Source organism: Dermochelys coriacea, chromosome 10 (genome assembly GCF_009764565.3).
Source record: "Dermochelys coriacea isolate rDerCor1 chromosome 10, rDerCor1.pri.v4, whole genome shotgun sequence".
In the NCBI taxonomy this organism is placed as follows: Eukaryota; Metazoa; Chordata; order Testudines; family Dermochelyidae; genus Dermochelys; species Dermochelys coriacea.
In genome coordinates this window covers 78,566,615-78,586,411 of record NC_050077.1, presented here as the reverse complement: position 1 = coordinate 78,586,411, position 19,797 = coordinate 78,566,615, and the positions used below count along the sequence as shown (strand labels likewise).

At 44.3% G+C, this 19,797-nt stretch overlaps 1 protein-coding gene across 2 annotated transcripts in view; it reads left to right on the top strand.

Moving 5' to 3' along the window:
• PCSK6 (proprotein convertase subtilisin/kexin type 6) overlaps positions 1-19,797 on the top strand; it is a 119,388-nt gene that overhangs the window by 71,230 nt on the left and 28,361 nt on the right. Inside the window, exons 9-13 of one of the 2 annotated variants that reach the window (XM_038420223.1) lie at positions 1,978-2,078; positions 5,308-5,411; positions 8,200-8,317; positions 14,061-14,249; positions 18,500-18,636. In XM_038420223.1, coding sequence (XP_038276151.1) covers positions 1,978-2,078; positions 5,308-5,411; positions 8,200-8,317; positions 14,061-14,249; positions 18,500-18,636 — 649 coding nt within the window. Of the gene's footprint in view, positions 1-1,977; positions 2,079-5,307; positions 5,412-8,199; positions 8,318-14,060; positions 14,250-18,499; positions 18,637-19,797 lie in introns of those variants that run through there. The other variant, XM_043493688.1, reaches the window with a different exon arrangement.

Genomic DNA, 19,797 nt, shown 5'->3' with positions numbered 1-19,797 from the left:
TCTCTCCGAGGGATGTATTAGACTATTAGCTCGAGCCCTGATGAAGGACTTGAATCTTCTGGGCTAAAAGTAAAGGTGCTGCTAACTGAATGTTTGCAAGGATCAGCTTCTCTATGGGCCAGATCAGATGGCATGTTTGTAAGTGCTGGTGGTGACTCTCATGCAGATTTGCCAGCCCTGTTGCTCTGGCCAGCAGTCAAAATGAGCTATTGTTCCCCTGGAGCGCAGTGGTGACTGAAAGGGAAAAGCTTGGGTTTATTATTGCAGTAACGGTGATGACAATATCCCTCCTCACAACATGTCACCGAGCAGCATGGATACTCATTTTCCATAGGCAGCTGTCTCCAAATTCATGATCCTTGACAAAAGTTTTTCCCCCTATCCCAAATTACATTGTCATTGTACTGCCAAGTAGCTAAAGAAAAACTTAAGCTGGGAATGTCTAAAACACATTTGTTTATCATACGTCCATTTTCGCTGTACAGCTATCTGGGGCCTTGATTCAAAAAAAGCATGCTTAAATCTTAAATGCTCTGTGCATATTGATATCAATGGGACTTGTGCACACGTTTAAAGTCTAAGTGCTGTCCCGAATTGGGGTACTTTCCTGAAGTGGGGCCTTCATTTTGTCAGATTTTTCCAGCAAGCATTTTTCATGCTTCCTCTCATGCTCCCTCACTGTCCCAGAAGAAGCTCCTTGTATACATCCCCAGACACATCTCACAGTGCTCCTTTAAACCCTCCTTTGTGGTGATGCCTGTAGCGTGGCAATCACCCCCGCTCTGGCTCATAAGGGGTTAAAAGCCAGCCCTTGGAGAGGGCGGGGGCTGAGAGAAAGGGCTGGGCTGATTGGGAAGGCAGCCACAGCTGGGGCCATGCCCCAATCAGGCCACAGCAGACCCTATAAAAGGGCTGTGAGCCAGGTGCTCAGGTAGAGACTTTCTCTAGCTTTTGAGAGAGGAGGACCTGATAGCCTAAGAGCTGAGTAGGGCACTTAGAGTGGAGCAGGGCTGGGGGAAGGTTAGGGGAGCTCCAGCTTGGGAAACCCCCAGGCTGCAGGCCTTGCTAAATGCCAGGGAAGGTACTGGGGCTAGAGGGGTAGCCTGGGATTAGGCAGAGGCAGCTGGTCCTACCCCCACTTGCTGATGATGAGTGGTTTACAGACTGCAGTCTGCCCCAGTGTGTGGGGGCTAGATGGTGACTGGCAGTAACCACTGAGGCAAGGTGGGGATAGAGGGTTGGGGGTTCTCCTAGAAGGGGAGATCCAGAGTGTGGGGGCACTGCCAGGGAGTAGCACCCTGAGGTAAAGAGGGACGCTGGGGTCTGGGAGGGACATGGGGGGCCAGCATCAGGTGAGGCACTGCCCTACAGAGGGTGCTCTGGGCTGGAAGAGCTAATTCCCAAGATGACCAGCAGGAGGTGCAGCCCCAGTGAGTTCTCGCTTCACTACAATGCCCACAAAAACTTGACAGTGGGTAGGCAGTTAGTGTGCTGTGACTGCTGCTTATTATACGGTTTATCACCTCATTGTTTCCTTGACTCGTAGGACTGGAAGGGACCGTAAGTCCCTAGTCACCTAGTCCGGTCCCCTGCACTCATGGCAGGACTAAGTAAGTTAGCTTGTGCTTCCACCTGTTGTCTCTCAGCTTCTTAAATTGTTTGCTCTTCAGGGCAGTGACCATCTTTTTATTATGAGTTTGTACATCACTGTGCACAACAGGGACCCAATCCCTGATTCTTGCCCCTTACAAAGGATCCTGTTCCCACCAAACATGTATTTGCTCTCTGTGGCTCATCAAGGTCATGACTTTTCAGGCAGTGTCTGTTCAGATGCATCTTAAACAAACTCTGATCTTTAAGCACTAATCGGTGCATGCAGCTTTCTGTCTGTGACGGGGACCTTGGACTATTTTGTGATCATACTGTATAGAAATCTGCTCATAGCACAATGACTAGCTGCAATAATTTTGTCATTAGGTTACCACAGATTTAAGACACGGTTGCACAGAAGGTCATACTGGAACTTCCGTGTCTGCACCCATTGTCACAGGCATCATCGCTTTGGCTTTAGAAGCAAAGTAAGTTAACTCTTGCCTTCCTTGTTGGCCACTTTCTGTATTGAATGTTTATGTAATCTGAGCCAGAGAAAAGTTTCAGGCTTTTTACTAGAGCTGGCTGAAATGGGAAAATGATTTCATGAAAAATTGCGAAATTGTTTCCATTTTGCTAGGTTTTATGTGGGTCCATTTTCTATTTTGCATGAAATTTTCCTGCAATACTTAAACAACATTTTTACTGAACTAGTTCTTGGCACATTTATTTTACCGAACCCCTGGCTTTCAATAAGACAGTTATCAAAAAATTTTGTTCACTGAAAACTTATTTCAAAAATGGTTTCCATAAAAATTGTGGTTAAAAATGTTGCAGAAAGTTTCATGTGAAATGGAACATTTCTGTCATGTCAGTTTTCACAAAAGATTTCATTTTGGGGGGAAGGAGGTCACTTTTTAACCAAAAAAGTCTATTAGTGTAAAACATTTTGACAGACTCTACGTTGTTTTTAAAGAGCTATGGTTGGAAAACTGAAATCTCTCCCAACCTCAGCCCCTCCTTTCCATTTAAATTTTTTTTTACTCTTCCGTCCATCCCCTCCTGCTATGTACAGAGAAACTTCATGATGTAACCTGAAGATCATAAAACCCAGGTTGTAGCGGACTAGAGGGGGGGAGAGTCATCCTGAGACTCCCTCACTGGGTGTGCCCTGCCACCAACCTCCCTTTTTAGACCGGGGGCTGTCGAATCCAGCAGTTCCTACTGTATCACATGACTGGAGAGGAGGGTCTGTGAAATAGCCAGGACTCAGACAGTGAAGGGTGGGTAGATCCAAATAAAGACTTAAAGTTCAGCAGTATCCAGTGCAGATCAGGAGTAATGTGCTCTCAGTGGGAAATACCATTTAGCAACTGGGATAGCCTCATTCTGCACTAGCTACACTTTCCGGATGGATGTGAGGTGCATTCCTTGGAAAGTGGCATTTAGCTCTTAATGCAGCTGCTTCATACAGGGGGCATTACCAGACCAATTCTCTGAGACTGTGCAGTTAAAGGACTTGATTCTGCTCCCATTGATGCATGGGGGGAAAAGCTCCTATTGAATTCAGTGTTTTGGGATCAATCCCAAACAAAACACAATAAGTTTTGAGTGTAACACCAACAGACCCCAGTCATCTGGATTGAACCTGGGACCTCTGGAGCATAGTACATAAGCCTCTGCTTCATGAGCTAAAAGCCACATGCTGGTTAGCTAAAGCTGTAGCAGACTCATTAATCTCCAGGTGGTCTCAATTGCCACTAAGTGGGACAGAACAGCACACCCAGGAGGTGTGGGGGTTACATTAGCATTTTAAAAGGTGTCCCTCTCCCTCTAAATGCAGCCTTGGCGTTGATACATGTATCAGGTCGTTGTTTTCTCTTTCCTGTAACAAATGTATTTGATGTGTTTGATACAACTTAGTCTTAGGAAAAAAACAACAATCCAGGCTGCTGGCATCCATGCTGTGATTCCAGCTCCCACAGACATTAATATATTATAGGCACCTGGAAGTCTACAGTCATAGAGACCCATAATTTCTTAGGTTGATGTGATGCAGTTCAGTGAAAGCACTAAGAAACACTGGCATAGCTGACCACTTTTGTCCTCGTTCCCCTGCCCCCTTGCTTTAAGATATTTTGGCTCCATTTTAAACTGAGGAACCCATGTCAGATGAACCTGTTTTAAGAGTTGCCATTTTCATTCCAAATAAATGAAGAGAGTTCGATTTAATTTTTCAATGGCTTTGCTGGTGAATAAAATGCAGCATTAAGTACCGGAGGATGGCACATAAGAGATGCAAGCACTCAGACGGTCCATTACAAGAAGAAATAAATTGAATTTCTTTTGTTCAATGCTGTGGATAGAATTATAAATCAAGCTCAATATGCTTAAGTAACATCTGAAAGGGAAAAGCATAAAAAATGTTCATAAAATATCTCTAATCAGTGATGCTTATAAAGAATCATAGAATATCAGGGTTGGAAGGGACCCCAGAAGGTCATCTAGTCCAACCCCCTGCTCAAAGCAGGACCAAGTCCCAGTTAAATCATCCTAGCCAGCGCTTTGTCAAGCCTGACCTTAAAAACCTCTAAGGAAGGAGATTCTACCACCTCCCTAGGTAACGCATTCCAGTGTTTCACCACCCTCTTAGTGAAAAAGTTTTTCCTAATATCCAATCTAAACCTCCCCCATTGCAACTTGAGACCATTACTCCTCGTTCTGTCATCTGCTACCATTGAGAACAGTCTAGAGCCATCCTCTTTGAAACCCCCTTTCAGGTAGTTGAAAGCAGCTATCAAATCCCCCCTCATTCTTCTCTTCTGCAGACTAAACAATCCCAGCTCCCTCAGCCTCTCCTCATAAGTCATGTGCTCTAGACCCCTAATCATTTTTGTTGCCCTTCGCTGTACTCTTTCCAATTTATCCAAGAGTTAGACAGTGAGTGAAATTCACCCCAATTCACAGGGTCAGCACAATACCTAAATACTATCTAAGTCTCACTTATAGCCTACTTTGATTGTTACCCTAAATGAGAAGTTCAGTTTATTTCCCACAGGATGTGATTTATAGGAATGTAAAATTTGCCATAGCAACTCAGACTGTTGGTCCATCTGGTCAAGTAAACTGCTTGGAGCAGTGACCAATGCCTGCCATTTTGGAGGAAGATGGGGAAACCATACCCAAAATGTACACTATTCTGCACTGCAGAATTCCTTCCTGATTGCCATGTGGCAATCAGTTTATGTTCTGAAGCATGAGATTTCAATTCATTTAGCCTGGAATGAATCACTGCAAATGTTGTTGGCCATCAGATTACCCATTCCATCCAACTCCAGTATTTAGCCCCACTTATCTGATCCCATTGCAGCTTTGCTAGAACTTGGATAATTTTCAATATCCATTCCAGTCTAGGGGGATGGAAAACAAAAGTTCCTTTAAATCTCTACACATAATGCTAACATTTAAATAACCAATTTGCACTGTATTTAATTTAAATGGAAGGAAAACCCTCTTCCATCTATCACTGAATGATGCTGTCTTTTCCTTTACCAGGAAAGGTGAGATGTAGCTGCTGCACTCTCCTCCATGTAGCCATGGGTTTGCACTACCCATGCAACAGTCAAATCTGAATGTACCTGACAATGTTCAGCTGTGATTCAGGCACACTGGAGGCTTCCCTGTAATTTTTGTTTCTTTACGTTGTTGTTATTTTAGCCCCTCACTGACCTGGAGAGATGTTCAGCATCTGATTGTTAAAACATCCAGGCCACTACATCTGAAAGCAAATGACTGGAAAACAAATGGAGCAGGACGCAAAGGTGAGGCAGACAGTGTATGTGGACTGGATTGAGCATCATTTACTGCAAATGGTACTCCCGGGAGACTTCTACACCGCTGCACAAAACAGAATTTGCACAGAATTAATGTTCTGTGCAGAATTTCCTTTTTCCCCACAGAATTGGTGCTGTAGAGCTGCTGTCTGTCACTAGCGGCTGCTGGATCCAGCAGAGCCCAGCTCCCCAGCTGGCAAATAGAAGACACTGCTGGGGGGTGGTGGGGAGAAGGGATAGAGCTGGAGGGTTCCCAGCAGTTCCGGTTCCTGGCACACCCTGAAGGAAGCTGTGAAATCACACAGCTGGGCTTGTGGGAGAGGGGCTGCTGGTGTCTGGGCTGATGTGTGCTCCGTGGCTGGGCTCTGGGGAGAGAGGGTGTGGGTGTCCAGCCCCATGGCTGGGCTCTGGGAAGGAGGAAGCAGAGAAACAGGAACTGAGTTGTCGTAGGGGTTTCTTTAACTCTCTTCTCCTCAGGGAATCTTTTTTTGTTGTCTGTATTGTTACAGACATAGTTGCTGACAAGTATTTTGAAATAAATTACCAAAATAATTGAACCTGGTGTAATTATATAGCATTATTTTGACAAGTAACATTTGCAGAATTTTAAAATATTGTGCACAGACTTTTGAATTTTTTGGTGCAGAATTCCCCCAGGAGTAAAATGGATAGGGATAAAGCAGTGCAGAAATCTATGTATGGAGAATAAGGTGCATAGCAGTGTCATTTATGTTACTGTCAGTGCACTCTCAGTAGAAATCATTTGGGATAACCTAGTGTTCACACTTTGAGGTGTTGTGGGGCACGGCTCTATCAAATGAAAAATCAGTTTGGGTATGTGTGTGACACACTCTAACAAGAACATAATGACCTCAAACACTGTTTATATGTATAGTACACACTGAGAGGCATTGCAGTTCTCCTCTGCTCTCAAAATACTGGTGTAATTCCAGTTAATGCCAGTGGGAGTCTAAAGTACATGAGGAAAGGATTTGGTGCTGTTTCTAAAATAATCATGCCAACTAATGATGGAAAATGTATCTAGCACACTTACACTCCTCTGAGTTTCATTACTCACTCAGGATAATGGCTGTAGCATAATCCATGGCTTCATGACACGGGCATAGTATGATTAACTGTAGCCACCTCTAAAAGGGAGGATTAGAGTTGAATCCAATCTATATTCTGTCCAACTTCAACAACAACAACAACTTTTTCTTAAAACTCTGCAGTGTAGGAGGTGAGTGGAATTGTTGTTGAACCTGGCCCAAAGAAAAGTAGTGTGAAATCTGCTACTTAACCTCTCAGTTGTACAACTCGTAGACACGGTACCTAGAGTGGGACAGTTCTTTGTGCTGCTAATGCTTGTGTTCGCTGCAACTTCACTTCATGCTGAGATTCTTTATGTATGAAAGGATTTTAGGAGCCTTCTTAGCATGTAATATCCTGATGGTTTGGTTCTATACCTTTCACTGCAGGCCCTGATTCTGACTGGCACCTCTGAGAGCTTCCACAGCTCTAAATAAATAATAATTGGAACCCACTGAAGTGCACTGAGCATCTCTTGTTAGCGCTAGCCAAAAGCAGTGAAAGATTCTTGCAACCAGAACCCTGTGGGTTCATTTTGCTGGCCTTTATGGTACCTTTGCAAATGTTTGAATACAGAAGTTTTTACTTGCAAGAATGTTCCCATAAAAAATAGACCTCACAAGTGCCAGTAGAAATCAATATTCACCAGAGTGTTTGCATTGGAAGGGCTCCCTCTGCCATTTTGAGCAGCTGGCTTTGTTGTTCTCACCACTGGTTTGCTGGACAATTGTCAATGTTAGTGGATAATTTGCAGTTTGATAATCTCTGAAAAAGCTTGTTTATCAACGGATATTCCTGGGCTGTACCACTCGAGCATCTGCTGGCTTTTGTGTCAAACAGTGGCTAGTGTGTGCTGTGGGATGCGAAATAAAGTGAAAATAGAGTGAGTTTGGAGAATGACTGACTATCTCTCAGTTGACCATTGTGCCAGCTCAGTCCAAAAACTTGATGCCTTCAACTTTTGCCTGGTGAGATAGGGCGTCACAGCTGAAAACAAAGATTAAAAGAAAACTTTGCCTAGGCCCTTATTAAATATTGTGCTGTAGAACAACTGAAGAAAGACCATTTGGAAGGAGGGTTGAGCGGGTAAGGCGTCTGACTGCATTTGATTCACAGATCTACCACAGTTTAGATGTGTGACTTGCAGCCAATCACTTAATTTCCTTGTGCCTGAGATTATTAGCATTTCCCTATCTCACAGGGATGTTGTGGGGATCGAGAGACATTCATTAGTGTTTGAGATACCCAGCCACCACAGTGACAGTTACTTTATAAATACCTGGATAGATTTTTGTAGTGACCTCAACCACTAGATACATCTGTTTCCTCTGGTGGAACAAGATCATGGGAAAGCCTGTAGTACCAGTCCCCCAGTGCCCACATTGAAATAGACAGCAGACAGCTTCCTCCTGTATCTTTTGAGCTGGGTACACAGTTTGGAAAGTTTGACAGAGTCTTCAAAGTGGTGATGAGATTCTAATGGGAAGAGTTTCCCTAAGCCCGTAGAGCCTGTGCCACAGGAAAAGGTGAAATTTGGATCCTTTTTTTGCATGTTTAGTATTTTTCCCCCTCTAAGAAATCAAGAGCCAAGGTTAAACATTCTCCCCCCCCCACACACACACAAGTGACTTTTAAACTCTGTTAATATCTTTAAGCAAGTAGATTTCTGAGTCTTCTGTCTTTTCAGTTAGCCATCTATATGGATATGGTCTGGTTAATGCAGAAGCTATTGTAATGGAAGCTAAGAAATGGAAAAAAGCACCCACCCAGCACGTCTGCATTGGAAGCTCAGATAGGATACCCAGGTGAGTGTTCACTTGTAGATGTCCCCCAGCACAGGACTATGTGATGGCATAAATATTCTAGCTTGGGCAGACAATGTGTAACCTCCATCAGAAATAATCACTTTCTGTTACAGTTACTAATACTTGCCTGTGAATGCGCTCTGCTAGCCAAGCGCCATGCATGGAGGTAAATTAGACTCTGTGGCAGGATCACGTCCCTGCTGGCTGGATCTCATACACATTGTGTGGGCAAGGTCACGCCACCCGGGGGAAGCCATTTTTAAGAGCGTGCTGCTTCATGCCCCCTTTCGCACACACTGTCCAATACCAGACAACACCATGTTTGATTTTGTCTCTGTGCTGGATAGGGGACAACTCTTAAAAAAGCAGACCTGTCCAGCTTAAAACTGGATGAATGGCCTGCCTAGTGTATGTGTGTAGGGGGGTGAATAACTATGCCCTTGGAGTTGGGTTTGAACTCTGTTTTGATGTGGGGAAGTATCACCTGCTATCTGCATGGTGTTTGAAGTATTCATGGTGGCTCTCATAGATTTTTCATGAGTCTTGTGATAGTTGGTGTTTTTTCTGAAAACCCCAGCTCCTGGAGTCATGCAAAGGAGTGAGAACTTCAGGGTTTTTTTGTTTTGTTTCTTTGTTTTAAAACAAAGTTTCTAGCCCTCATGGTTTCAAAGAGAGGCTTGGAAATGCGGAGCAAGTGCACTATCAAGGCTCAGAAACCAGAAGGCAAATAATAAGAACGCAGACTTTATTTTTTAATCTCATGATTTTTAAACCAGTCGCATGATTTTGGGAGGCATGCCTCCTGATTTTTTTTGAACAAATATAATGCGCACTGGGTTCTTTTGATTTCAGAATCTGTAGGGATCAAGTTTTCAAGCTTTTCTCTGCAGCCACAAGGACTAGGTGTGTATTTTCCTTTTTAAATGGAAGCTGTGATTCTCACTCTGTTCAGAAGAGACCAAAGAAGACAATGACTTTCTGCTTTATTCTGCCATTTGCTTTTCTAAACACAGTGTCGTCCACTCTGGCAGTCTTATGGAGAGTCTCGTGGTATTTAGTGCTTTTTCTGAACTCTGTAGATGCCGCTACATTAACCCCCAAACGTGCCAACATTTCCTACAAGGCTTACAAAAGGGAGCAAATGCTCCTCCTGGGCGTGTTTGCAGGAGCAGACCCGTAAGGATGGCCTGTGGCTAGGGAAGTGAGGAAGTTGCTGACCTCAAGGGAAGAAGGAGAGGCAAGCAAGTCTGTGGCTGGGACAGCAGTCACCTGAGCCTGGCAATTTGGTCCAGTTGTGCAAAAACTAAGGGTACCCCCTTATTTAGAAAATTAAGCCAGGTTTGTGTTGGTGAACAAAGGTCTTGAGAATTCCAGTGGCCTTGTCTCTTTTCCGATTTGCACCAAATAAGCAGGGATTTGAAGCACTGTCAGAAGTGCTGTAGCAAGGGGACAAGGTAGTTTTTTGTTTCTTAAATCCCCATAACTGGTTGGTTAGAAGCTTTTGCAGCAATTCATCTTAGTGCTGCTACAGATGCAGCGTATAGGCTGATGGCAAGATGCAGGAGATAAGATACACTAGATGCATGCCAGTTTTGAGCCTAGTTCATTGTGTAAATGTCTGAGGGTACTTTGATTTGAATTTGTTTGAAATGGATGCTATTAATGAGACCATCCTCTAGCAGCTTGACTCAAATTCCTCTCTTCCAAACAGAAGCCCAGCAGTTGATGCACGCAAACTGTCTGGCTTTGCATATAGTTTTTATTATTTGCCATGCCTCCCCATCCCAGGGAGAAACCGCTATAAAGGGTTATCCCGGATGGAGTGACCTCTGAAGTACCAGGGATCTTCCATTAGGGTACCTGGGCACAAGGGGAATGATTCTGGAACAATCCACATTGCAGGCAAGGTCCTGAAATGAAGGACCATCCAGAAAACCCTTAAATTCTTCTGTACTAAAACTGGGAACAAAAAACTGTCCTGATCATATCAGAAAGCCTTTCTGCTGTGCTAAGATGGGGACACAAGAACTGGGCCTCATTTAGAGCAGCACTTCTCATACAACTTGTGCTGGCCATCTGCGCAAGATGTATTTTTCATAGATTTAAAGGTCAGAATGGACACTATGATCTAGTCTGACCTTCTGCATAACCCAGAGCATAGAATTTCATTTTGTGACTCCTGTACTGAACCCAATAACTTGTGTTAAACTCCGGCATATGTTCCAGAATGCATCTGGGCTGGCTTTCCTGGTGTTTACTACGTCAGAGTTTTTTATAAACTGTGAAAAGACTTCAAAGTCAAAGGCAGGCCAGTTTGGTGCTCTACAGTCTTCAAGGCCAGTTCATGGCTACTCAGGTGCAATTACAGGTCTTTTGTAGACCTTTTCCCCCTTTCTTTAGGCCTGATCCAAAGTCTCTGTTGAAATCAATAAACTCCCATTCAATGAATTTTGGATCAGACCCTTTAGGGAAAAATTCCTTCTCTTCTCTGGTGCAGGAGATCTGTCAGCCCAGGCATTAAAGTTTCAGCCTAAATGGAAACGGGCATGTAAATGTTTCCCGTTGTGGGAATTGGCGACCATGAACAGAACAATCTGTCGGACCAGATTAGTCGATCTGGCTCTTAAAGAATCAAAAGTCCTGGTAAGACACGCTCTCATTTCCAGAACTTTTGATTAGCAAATCACTTGATCATTGCTTTGCAATCTCTATTTGCTCCAATAAAATAGTTATGAATTTGTAGCCAAAGTTCATAAAACAGTTTCTGATACAGACCCTCATTTTAAACCAAGGAGGCATGTGGCCCCAATAATAATTAAGTTTATTTTACATGGCTGCTACTCTGAAACCAATTAAAAGTTTGTGATCCATAACCCATAGATCTTTGAGGACCGTTCAAAACCATCTGGTTACCACTGAGCCCTTCAGCAGACTGGTGTTATGGGTAGGACAATGTATTGTGATGCAGATAGCATCGATTTGTTACTGTTTGTTGTGAAATAATAGGAAACAATGAGTAAACAAAAAAACAAGTTTGTTGTGGTTTCTAGACATGAACCAGGGAAACGCAATTGAGGCTGGCAAGTGACGGAAATGCTCCCAGATTCTTGTTTCATTAAGCAGCCCCTCTGGCTCCTTGCTTAGCATGAGTATATGGAAAGAGATGATGGGGGGGGGGGGGGGCGGGGGGAATAAGACAAAGCTACAAACAGTGTTTTAGCCTGGCTTAGCTTTAATTTTTCAAGACGCTCTAACTTGTTGAAAGTGTCTGTGAATGCTGTATTGTCAACCCCAAATGTTCAAAAATCATGAGTCGGGCTCACCAAAAGTCATGAGATTGGTTTTAAAATAAGGATATTATGTAATAATAATAGATTTGCTGTTCTTTTTATTTGCCTTCTGCTTTTTGAGCTTTTTTGGGTGCACTGGGGTCACACTTTGAAGCTTTCTCCACATACACGAGGGCTAGAAAACTTACCTTTTTCATGAAGAATAAAGGCTGAAATCATCACATACCCACTTGACTCCAGGAGCTAGGACTTTAAGGAAAGCAATAATTATCATGAGACTCATGACAAAATCATGAGAGTTGGCAACATATGAGGCGATTTCCTTCCATCGACCTACCAATCCACCCACAGAGGGGTGTGTGTGATATAAATATCTGGGGGAGGGGGTTGCGCGTGTGCACGCACATGGAGTAAAGTATCACTGGTGTAAATATTGTAGTGACCTGGTGATGAACCAGGTTCTGTCTTAATAGCTGGTGGGAGTTTCATACGAGTAACCTACCTGAAGTCACAGCATTCCTCTTGCACAGCATTCCTCTTGCTGGTGATGTCCCCAAAAGACCTGGCTTGCTAGATCTTTAGGCCATTTTCGTGCTGCATTAAGTAATTTGTGAAGTCTATCTGGAAGGAGCAAGATGTTTTGGCCTTGTGGTGGTGTCTAGTGTTCTGATTACTAACTCCAATAAACTTTTTCTGAACCCTGAAGATGACTGGAAATTAGTCTGGCATGATGCTCCTCCCCTCCCTCCCCCCCCATCTTGCATAGGAACAGTTTATAGCTAGTCAGGTACAACATAATGTGGAACTGCAGTGGGCTGCACATCATTCCAGAACTTTTCCCCAGATGCTGCTGTGATGGGTTCTGTTTCACCTTGGTGTTGTAGAACCTGAACTGATAAGTGTCAGACACCTACACGGCAACAAATTTCATCTGCCTGCCATCAAATTCAGTTTTGGGCTGGATGCAAAGCCACCCTAAGGGCTCTGGTACGATGGGTGATGTAAGGAGTGACTGGAGAAAAGCTGGGATGTTCTGAATAGCCAACCCAGGCCCTGGTGCAACTTTGTCTTAACTCTTGTCTTATTCTTAAATGGGAAACTCTTTGGAGCAGGGACCCTCTTCTTGTTCTGTGTGGGTACAGCACCTAGCCCTGGTGCTGGTCCATGACTAGGTGCTACAATAATACACCTACTATAGAATAATCATGGCTCTACTTAGGGCCTCTTGGTGTAAAATACCATGTTAAAATGTCCATGTTATGGTCACTTTGGACCAGAAGGACTAGCTGACAAAGCCACTAAAGCAGCCAAGACTATGAATTTTTGAAGCTTTGAAGTCATGAAGAGAGAGGAGCATCTTGAAGTCTGTTCCTGGTGCATGCAAATAACTTTTTCAAATACTTATATTCCCTCCCAGGGAATTACATCACTGTTTATAATTATTTAGATTATTTTTATGACTAAGGCAAAATAAAGGCACGCTATGTAATCCTTGCGAGAATCTGAAGCATATGCTTGGCGGTATCCCCAGAGGAAACTTGGGGAATAATTGAGAAAATGCTCCCTCTAATAAATTATACATTAATAAAATGGCTGAGAAATTCGCTGGGAATTAATCCTTTGGTGGGTGGCAATTGTTTGTGTAGTTAAGAATGTGGTCGCTTAAATTTGAAAATTTCAGCTGTGAAGGATCCAGCAGCTGATATGAGCAAACATCAAGCCAGCCGGGCTAGGTTTGGAAAGCAGGGTTTTAAGAGCAGTTTGGGACTGCTATTCTTGTTTGATCAGCTCCTCCAGGGCATGCGTTTCGGAATGAGCAAGTGCTGTAGATTCTACTCAGTATTCTACAGAGTAGCCAGAAAAGTTTGATCACAGGAAGGAACTCAGTGGAGTACTTTAAAGATTGTTCCATAATTTCCCAGCACACTGTGGGAGTCAAATTCTGCTCCCTTTGTGTCTGGACACAGGAGACCCTGCCGCCGTGTGACTCATTCACTTCTGCTGTCTGGGAGGCAGGATCTGGGGAGCCTCTGCAGGGGCCATGAACCCATTTTTCACCACAGAGCCCACTTCTTTGGGGATCCCCATGTACTGCTGGCAGAGGTGGAGTTGGTGGTTCCATCTACCTGCTATTCGCTCCTGGAGCTGACTCTGGGAGACTTCTCCAGCACTGACATGGGAGTAATGACTGTTTGCAGGGCTGTCAATTACGTTTGTACCCACAGACCTCCCCAGAGCACAGCCTGTGGGGGCACCTCTTGGAGAACTGAACTCTGTTGCCATCAAGAAGCATCAGCGAGAAATGGCCTCATAAAATGCAGCAGGGCCAAATCAATTACAGTCAGCAGATTCCATCTGTGTGGCCATTGTCCTATTCTTTGTGTAACTCAGTTCCCCCAGTGATGGCACATTGCTCTCCTTTCCATTGCAAACTGCCCTTGCTTCTCCTCTAGGGACATCCATGCCAACCAGACGGTGCGCACAACCACTGTGACCAGCGCCTGTGCCAACCACTACGACCAGCGCGTGGTGTACCTGGAGCATGTCATTGTGCGAGTCAGCATTGAGCACCCTCGGCGCGGGGACCTGCAGATTAACTTAACTTCTCCTTCAGGGACGGAGTCTCAGCTCTTGGCAAGAAGGTTAGAACAGCTGAATCTATATCTCCCTGCAGTTGCAGCAGCAGACACAGGGCCAGGTTAGCCTGGGACTGGCTACCATCATGTTTTGCACTGTCATTTTAAAAGGGGCAACTTTTCCCTCTTCCTCACCCCTCTAACCCCAGAAATGGTATGCTTGACTGGGACATGGTGAATCTGCACAGAACTCTCCTGGCAAATGTCAGGCCAGAAAGGGAATTCAGTGGAAGGCTTAGTGAACTGTGACTTTGAAACAAAGTGCTGAAAAGGTTCATTTTGAAAAAGGCACTATGCCTCATTTTGACAATCTTTAAAAAAGGAAACGAAGATGTGGGGAATTATAGACCTGTCAGCCTAACTTCAATACCCGGAAAACACTGCTACTGATTATTATACAGTCAGTTGGTGAGCATCTAAAGGATAACAGGGTAATGAGCAAAAGCAACATGGATTTGTCAAAAACAAATCATGCCAAATCAACCTAATTTCCTTCTTTGGCAGGGTTACTGGCCTGGTGGCTATGGGGAAGTTTAGTCATGATATATCTTGATTTTTAGAAAGGCTTTTGGCAAATCTGATCTAGATGAAATTACTATAAGATGGGGGTGCATACCTGTTTAAAAGATGGTAGTCAAAGAGTAGCTGTCAATGGTTTGCTTTCGCACTGGGAGGACGTATCTGGTGGAGTCCCGCAGGGGTTTGTTCTGGATCCAGTATGATTCAGTATTTTCATTAATGACGTGGATAATGGAGTGGAGAGTATGCTTATAACATTTGCTGGGGACACCACCCTGGGAGGGGTCTCAATTACTTTGGAGCTCAGAATGAGAATGACAAAATGGAGAAATGGTCTGAAATCAACCAGATGAAATTCAGTAAAGACAAGTACAAAGTACTGCCTTTTGGAAGGAAAAAAAATCAACTGCATAGCTACAAAATGGGGAATAACTGGCTAGACAGTAGTACTGCTGAAAAGGACCTGGGGGTTATAATGGACCGTAAATTGAATATAAGCCAAAAACGCAATGCAGTAGCGAAAAAGGCTATTATCATTCTGGGTGCATTAATGGGAGTGTCATATGTAAGATATGGAAAGAAATTGTCCCTACTTGGTACTGGTAAGGCCTCATCTGGAGTGCTGTGTCCAGTTCTCAGTCCCACTCTTGAGGAATGTTGTAGACAAAGTGGAGAGAGTCCAGAGAAGAGTATCAATTATAAGATTTAGAAAACCTGACCCTTGAGGAAAGGTTTAAAAAAAAAAAAAAAAAAAAAAAAAAAAACCCCAAACAAACACACACTGGATGTGTTTAGTCTTGAGAAAAGAAGACTGAAGGGGAACCTGAGAAGTCTTCAGATATGTTAAAGGCTGTTTATAATGGGATGGTGATCAATTATTTTCTATGTCTGCTGAAGGCAGGACAAGAAGTAATGGATTTATCTACAGTAAGGGATATTAGGAAACCCTTTCTAACTATAAGGGTAGTTAAGCTCTGGAACAGGCTTTCAAAGGAATTTGTGGAATCCCCATCATTGGAGGTTTTTAAGGACAGGGATGGTCTAAGTTTACTTGATCCTGCCTTAGTGCAGGGGGCTGGACTTGAGGATTTCTTGAGGTCCGTTCCAGCCCTACGTTTCTATGATTCTATTAAATGTTTCAACGTTTCCTGGGGTTTTTTTTTTCCCCAAAACCATTTGCCAAATTTGATCTAAATTCACAAAACTGAAAATGCATTTTTGGCAGACTTACTATTTGCCAAAAGAAATGTTCCAGCTCTAGTATGAAACTCTCTAATGTATGGGGGCAAAAACCCCAAACAAACCCCCCAAAATAATAGCTTTGATTCCTAGTGGCTCTTCTTTGCAAGCTATAAAAAACTTCACAGAACTTTTTACTTTACAAGATAGTGGCTGTTCCAGAAATCTCACAAATGGGGATGAAGGTGAAGTAGGGAAATTGGTGTTAGTTCTATTCCTAAACTGAGTAATAGTTTTGGCCTTCCAAATTCTGGTCCCCCTACTGTAAGTGTGGATGAACTTCATCATCTTGAGAACTTCGGAGTGTTTGAGGATGTTAGAAGAACCCCAGACTGCCATCTGGTTACTGACTTCTTCATTAGAAAAGCTGCTTTCCCCTAGTCCATTGTAGTGTCCCCTCTTCCCTGGAACCAATAGTTCAATTTACAGTTGAAATATGTTACTGGAGGATTTACAGCTGAGACATGAGCTGACTATAATCAGGAGAGGTGGCTTCACACAATCAGCAGCATCTCCCCACTTCTCAGCAATGATTAAATAGCAGAGTACTGTGGTTATTAGACTTCATTGCATGTCCATGCTATGGAGTAGTCTCCTAAATAATTAAATTGAAGCCACACTTGTGCGGCGAGCAAGATACATTTTGTTAGGCAAGACCCTTGGGTGGTGTTTTTGTCAACTATGTTTAGCATAATCTGCTGGGCAAGGCTGAGAAAGAGACTGTGCATAGGAGTATTTTGCTTCCCCTCCAGTTCTGTGGCAGATTATATACCATCTGGAGTCTCTGCTGTAGTTTAGAGCTATGGGCCACACTCCCTTTCCCTGGGAACACCCTTTGTGGGAGATAGGAGATGACTAGGGCTGAGGGTGTGGCGTGATGATTTGGTCTTTGAGTTTTTGGTACATACACTATGAATTTGATTCCAGTATGATGCCCTGGCCACACCCACACCGAGCAAACTGCTACATTGAAACCCAGCCATATCGAGCACTCTGTATTGTATCTGCAGCATGGTTTTTAATATAGTTCCAACAATGTGCTTGGGAATGACTTCAGTAGGACTCCATGTGTGCATGCGGGGTGTGTCCTCATGGCTATTGGTGCAGGATGAGGGCCTATATAGTATCTAGAAGCTGCCTGATCATGTCCAGTGCTCAAGGCCTTGGTGTAAATACCCTGAATTGGAAGCAGACTCAGTGGTGGATGTTTAATTATTACCAAAAAAAATCGATGTTCCAAACCTTGGTTGTTAGTTTCTCTCTCTAACCAGGTGCTATTTTACCAGCAGAGTCTCTGGGTAGATTTGTTTTTACAATGCTGTGTTCTGCCCTTTGGGGTTAATTTTTATTGTAAGTCATGTACGAGCGTGAGATTAGAACAATGGTTCCCAAGCTGTTGGCTGGTCTCTGAGCTTTGGCTCTCCTGTTTGATTCTAGCTGCTAAGTTGCATTAAAAGATACTTTCCTAATGTTAATTCTCCATGGCAGGCAGTGCTGCAGTTGCCACAGGGATGTTATACCGGTCCTGATGGGAGGGGAGGTGGCCTGAGCCATCACCAGTGGGGTGGGTGTTGGACTCAAGACAATCTCGCTGTTAAGATGCAGCCCATTCTATTGAAAATCTTTGAGAACCCCTGACTTAAGCTACGTCTACACTGTGCCACAGTGTAGACTATGGGGCTGTGAATTGCAGAGTGCACCAAACAGTTGCACTCTATCTGCTCCATGTGGAGGCTTCTGGCACAAACTAAAAGGTACCTAGTTCATGTTAACGTTGTCCTCTTTCAAACAGCACTAAGTTACAGCAAACTAGGTACCTTTTAGTTCGTGTTAGCCGTGTCTACACAGAGCAGTTAGAGCAGGGGTGGGCAAACTTTTTTTGGCCCGAGGGCCACATCGGGGGTGCGAAATTGGTATGGAGGGCCGGGTAGGGAAGGCTGTGCCTACCCAAACAGCCTGGCTCCAGCGCCCTATCCACCCCCTCCCACTTCCCGCCCCCCTGACTGCCTCCCTCAGAACCCCTGCCCCCCTGGCTCCTTGTCCCCTGACCACCCCCCCGGGATCCCCATCCTTAACTGCCCCCCTGGAACTCCAGCTCCTATCCAACTGCCCCCGGGACCTCCTGCCCTCCCCCACCCCCTTACCCTTACCAGGCCGCTCAGAGCGGCAGGACTGGCTTATTTGAAAGCCTGGGAGGTGGGCGGGCGGCACAAGCTGCTCTGCCCGTGCGGTGGCATCACTGTGGGGGAGGGGAGACAGCGGGGCAGGGGCCGGGGGCTAGCTTCCCTGGCCAGGAGCTAAGGGGCCAGGCAGGACAGTCCCACGGGCCGCAGTTTGCCCACCCCTGAGTTAGAGCATAGCACTGTCAGTGTATTCTGCAGTTTGCTCCCGGGTAGTCCGCATTGCGGTGAGAAGCCATTGGGGTGCATATCTCTTAGCACCTCGCAGCTCTCCCTGTTTGTCTTGAGTAATGCATTGACACTACTCTTCAATTGCAGAGTGTTTGATATCTCTAACGAAGGATTTAAAAACTGGGAATTCATGACCGTCCACTGCTGGGGGGAGAAGGCAGAAGGGGAATGGACTCTGAAGATCCATGACACGCCATCTCACATGCGCAACCCAGAGAGGCGAGGTGAGCACACAGTGTTGTCTTTCTGGATTGTCACCAGTAGCATCTGAGCTACTGATTTGGTGTAATGCTTAGAGTGCAGTTATCATGCTCCTTCACCACCCGTGTCGTACTTGATGCAAATGTCTGTGCTTACTTGGAGTTATGCTTTCAGCTAGGTTTGTTGGGTATAACTTTGCCATGATTCTTAAGGAAAATGTTGCAATACAAAGCACAGTTTCAAATGTAGGTGCCTAAACTAAGTGGTGATTTTGGCCTTCCAAATTCTGGTCCCCCTGCTGTAAGTGTGGATGAACTTCATCTTGAGAACTTCGGAGTGTTTGTAGACGTTGGAAGAACCCCAAATTGTCATCTGGTTACTGACTCCTTCATTAGAAAAGCTGCTTTCCCCTAGTCCATATAGCTGTATCTGTACCTAAATCTGGTGATCAGTTGTGTTCATCCACCAAGGGTAGGACAAGTAGTAATCACCTTGGTTTGCAGCAAGGAACAATTAAGTTACATATTGGGAATATTTTCTAATTATATCAGGATAGTTAAGCACTGGAACAGGTTATCTCGGGAGGTTGTAGAATCCCCATCACTGGAGGTTTTTAAGAACAGATTGGACAAATGCCTGTCAGGGATGGTCTAGGTTTACTTGGTCCTGCCGCAGCATAGGGGGCTGGACTAGATGTCCTCTTGAGGTCTTGTAGGACTTGATATGATGAAATCTGATATTCTTTATGCTAAAGGGGTTGACAAACTTGTCTGTCAAAGGATAATCTAAGAATTAATTTTAAAATTAGCATTACTGTGAAACTTCGTTCTTGGGGTCAGCAAATTCAGGTGACAAAATCAGAATATAATGGTTCAAAACAAAGAAATGTAAAAGCCTTAATTTAATGTCTGGTGTTCTGGGAATGTGTGAATGGCCACGCTACTTCCAAGGTAGTGCACAGCACTAACAATTGGAGCAACAAATGCAGTTCCAGAGTGCGCAAACCTGGTGAGATTGTTTCACTGAAATCTGAATCGAGGCAGACCACAAACAGCCACCAGGCTATAGTCAAGGGACTTCTGTGGAATCAAATAATGACATGAAGTGTGTAATAAATACAGAACTGGAGGAGGGAAATGGAGCCTTAAATTAGATTAAAAGGAGTACTTGTGGCACCTTAGAGA